General features: G+C 34.5%; 1 protein-coding gene across 1 annotated transcript; it reads left to right on the top strand.

The window, feature by feature from the left end:
• The first annotated feature begins 376 nt into the window (after positions 1 to 376).
• Positions 377 to 1,944, top strand: LOC141707917 (phospholipase A1-IIdelta). The gene has a single exon (XM_074511362.1). The coding sequence runs from the start codon at positions 531 to 533 to the stop codon at positions 1,773 to 1,775; it is 1,245 nt and encodes a 414-aa protein (XP_074367463.1). The 5' UTR covers positions 377 to 530; the 3' UTR covers positions 1,776 to 1,944.
• The last annotated feature ends 2,365 nt before the right edge of the window (positions 1,945 to 4,309 follow it).

The raw sequence follows: 4,309 nt of genomic DNA, 5'->3' as shown, positions 1-4,309 counted from the left end.
ATAAATAAATATAGTGATCCTTTTTATTTAGATTCGCATCAATACTAAGATATTCGAATCATCACAAGTCATCAACGTACCCAACCCTTGTTTACGCTTTACACGAAGTTGATGTTCGTAGCTCCGTGGGTCCGGGTTACTATTATATATACGTATAGTAGTGATAGTTTATATCAATTCCTCTTCACCTGGATGGGTGCTCTTAATTAAGTTGATCAACATTAATCATAAAATAATTGAATCCTGATTACATAGTTAATGTAGACTTTAATTGACCGTTGCTCTAAATGTTATGGAAGCACGCTTAGTTTGACCATAATCAATTAATCAGTAATAAACATTACATACATAAAATGCAATTCACATATTTTCTATCCCCTCGGACACAACTGCTCCCACCCCTTGTTGATATATAAAACTTAACACTTTATCCTCCTCCTCCTTTTGCACCTAAACCTATTACAACCTCTTCTTTCTTCTCAAGCAAAACACCATTCCAACATTTTTCATTACCACTCCCAACTCCAACTATGACGACTCAAACACAAAGTGAGCCCTCATGGCTACAACTCATGGGCACCAAAGACTGGCAAGGCCTTTTAGACCCCTTGGACCTCAGCCTCCGCCACCTCATTCTCCGCTGCGGCGACTTCTGTCAAGCCACCTATGATGCCTTCAACAATGACCAAAACTCCAAGTACTGTGGCAGCAGCCGCTATGGTAAAAAAGACTTCTTTCAAAAAGTCATGCTCACAAATTCATCTCAATATCAAGTCTCTTGTTTCCTGTATGCTACTGCCAAAGTTAGTACTGGCCAGGCCTTTCTTCTCCACTCTCGTTCTCGTGAAGCCTGGGACCGTGAGTCTAACTGGATTGGATACATAGCTACCACTACTGATGAAGCCAGTGCTGCCTTAGGTCGCCGTGAAATCTACGTCGCGTGGCGAGGAACCACGCGAGATTATGAGTGGATCAATGTGTTTGATCCTAAGCCTGCCTCAGCTAAGCCGTTGTTAAACCAGAAGACTTTACAGCTAAGTGCTGCTACTGCTAGTAGTAGTAGTAGTAGTGATGAAGATGATGATTTGCCTAAAGTCATGCAGGGTTGGCTAACGATTTACAACTCAGACGATCCGAAGTCTGAGTTTACAAAATTGAGTGCCAGAGCACAGCTCATGAGCAAGATTAAAGAATTGCTGCAACAATATAAAGGTGAAAATGTAAGCATAACTTTTGCAGGACATAGTCTTGGTGCCAGTTTATCGGTTGTATCAGCATTTGATTTAGCTGAAAACGGTATCACAGAAATTCCCATTTCTGCCTTTATATTTGGTTCTCCTCAAGTTGGTGATAAACGTTTCAATGAGAAATTGAAAAAGTTTTCAAATGTGAAGATTTTGCATATAAGGAATAAAATTGATCTAATTCCTTTATATCCCAGTCTTTTACTTGGATATGTGAATTCAGGCATCGAGTTGTTCATCGATACCCGAAAATCACCTAATTTGAAAGACACAAAGAGTCCAAGTGACTGGCACAATTTGCAGGCAATGTTACATATTGTGGATGGATGGAATGGAGATAAGGGAGCGTTTGAGTTAAAGGTTAAGAGAAGTTTGGCTTTGGTTAACAAGTCAAGTGAAATCTTGAAAGAGGAGTATTTGATTCCTGGGTCTTGGTGGGTTGAGAAGAACAGAGGACTGGTTTGTGATGACAAGGGTGAATGGGGTTTTGCACCTCCTGCACAAGAGGACTTGCCTATCCCTGAATTTTAACCATTCAAATTTTCTGTTACTTGTCTATGTACATTTTATTTTGTGCTTCAGCTCGTGTAATTTATATTTTTCTCTCTTCAGACTTTTGCTCTGTATTTCTAGTAATGCTTCCACCTAAATTTGCATAATTTCTAACGTTTAAATGAACTACTAAAGATTGTATCTGTAATTATGCATATATAATCATCTTTATTCATGTTCATGTATATATAAATGTTACTTACTACTCTCACAGTCCTCAATCCCACTGGAATGTTTATATTAGAGAACAATCAGTACGCATTTTAATACTCCCGTAAAACATGGTTCCCTAAATAATTTTTATTATTTTTTACTTTTAAGTAAAAATATAATATTTAAATTTTTATAAAAAAATTAAAAAAAAATTATAGAACTTCTAATAATTGCGTGCCAAATATATGAAAAAAGTATGTAAAAAATTTAGGGGGACGGAGGGAGTTCAGTTCAGCAAACTGGTGTAGTGGGAATTATATAATCAACTCGACCCATAAGACATAAAATTGAAATGAAGAAATGTTTGTAAACAAGATAAGAAAGCATCCAATTTAACAAAAAATAAAAGAAGATAAGAAGGCATCCAATGGCACAAGAACAAGGAGTGGTTGTAGTATTATTAGTGGGACTACTCGACTGCTATCAAATTCAACTCAAAGACTACAATAATTGATGGAAACAGTTCAAGCTTCCATACAAATAGCATAAATAAGGTTGATCACTTGACCTTATTTTTCTTATCCCTCCCCAAATGGATAAAATATATGTTATGACAAAATGTATGTATGACTTAAAATTTTATTGAATTTCGTAAACCGAGTACCTTAGAAAATAAATTGTTAAAAAAAATCCTTAAGGAAAAAAAAGAGTTACTGATTTAATAAATATAGAGACAATTGTATTTACTTGAATATATTCTGGATTATTTCTATCAAACTTTCCTGTAACAATCAACTTCACTCAATTTAAATCCATGGATTAAAGTTCCATTCCACTGGTCCATCAATAAAGAACTATGTTCTTCACACATTCAAAAGAGGTATACCGTTATCTCCAAGTGCGTGTGTGAGTGCATAGGAGAGAGTTAAATAGACAAGAACCACTTGCAAGGTTTGCTTGAACTACTAACAAAGGTTAAGACCTCTTAACTAAGTTTTTTGTATGGTGGGGAGAATGATATAAAAATAAAGAGAAAGAGAAACGAATAGAGAGGGGTGAGAGGGATTGGAATGAGGGAGCACAAAATTTTTTACAACGAGATTATAATCTATATATTTTTAAAGTGTACTCCTTAATTTATCCATTTTTTAAATAGGTAATTTTTTTTATCCATAACACATATTAAGTATAAAATCACTAGATCCATGGATATATCCCACAAAATTTACCCAATGGGTAAATAAATTTACTCATGACCCATATTAAGTATAAAATTTATATATCCATGGATATATCCATATAAGTTTACCCATTTTTTTACCCATCACAACACTAAACATGGTAATTTTTTGAATTTTAAAATTTAAACATCTTATCTAAGGAAAGATTTGCATGATTTTCTCTAATCTGTTGCAACACTAATTCAATGATAATTATTGGTTTCCTTATTCTCTCTCATTCTTTGCAAGCATGAACTAATTTTTTCATAAAATTCTTGATGAAGATTTGATGTGTATCATGTTCGTCATACAAGTTTACAGAATATGCTGTTCATCTGTTAAAACCAGGTTCATGATTTACTGAATATATCCAGATGGATTCTCGAGGAACAAGTACATCAGGTATTCATCTCCTTTGTCAGTTTACTTATAATAACATCGTTTTGCAGATATCTGATTTGATCATGATTTTCTTATAGGTTCAAAACGACGTGTTCGTGGACACAATGTTGAAAATGTGTTTAAAAATCCATCAGAACCAGAGAATCAAGATAGTGTACACTTTAATTCCATTTCTGATTCGTTTATTGAAAGTGATAATGATGTTCATGTATTAATTCAGTTGTCAAACGTTGTACGCGTGGGAAGAATGTGGACAAGAATCTCACAAATTCAGCGAACAGATATGATACACGTAAGTCTTCTCTATAGAAATTCAGATTGGTTGATGTGTATATACGTTTGACAGACCATGTTATGTAACATACCATGTATCTTCTCCGACTGAGCATATGAGTAATGATAATGTACATTGTTATACATATATTTGATGTGCTTATGTTAATAAAACAGGCCATTCTGTAAGAACTCCGTTATCAATTATTGATCAAAGCGTGACACTAGAACAGGGTATTGGTCTCATTATTTATCCGCCTGATTGTTTTTATACATGGATTGATAATTGTGTCCAGAAGTTTCTATTAGCATTCAGAATAAGACAACTTTCGAAAGGTGTGTTTCATAGCGGAGTTGTGACAAATCTGAAAAGCAATAAAATGACATCAGAGTACATCAATGGTATCATTCTTCATCCATTTTGATTGTTATTATACAGTTTTTGTGATGATGTCTTCAGTTTGC

This window comes from Apium graveolens, chromosome 2 (assembly GCF_009905375.1).
Source record: "Apium graveolens cultivar Ventura chromosome 2, ASM990537v1, whole genome shotgun sequence".
In the NCBI taxonomy this organism is placed as follows: domain Eukaryota; kingdom Viridiplantae; phylum Streptophyta; class Magnoliopsida; order Apiales; family Apiaceae; genus Apium; species Apium graveolens.
Note: the sequence above shows the minus strand (reverse complement) of the source record. Positions and strands in the feature narration are given on the sequence as shown.

Excerpts from the sequence above, each read along its gene's own strand:
- LOC141707917 (XM_074511362.1), top strand. The coding sequence starts at position 531 with ATGACGACTCAAACACAAAGTGAGCCCTCATGGCTACAACTCATGGGC.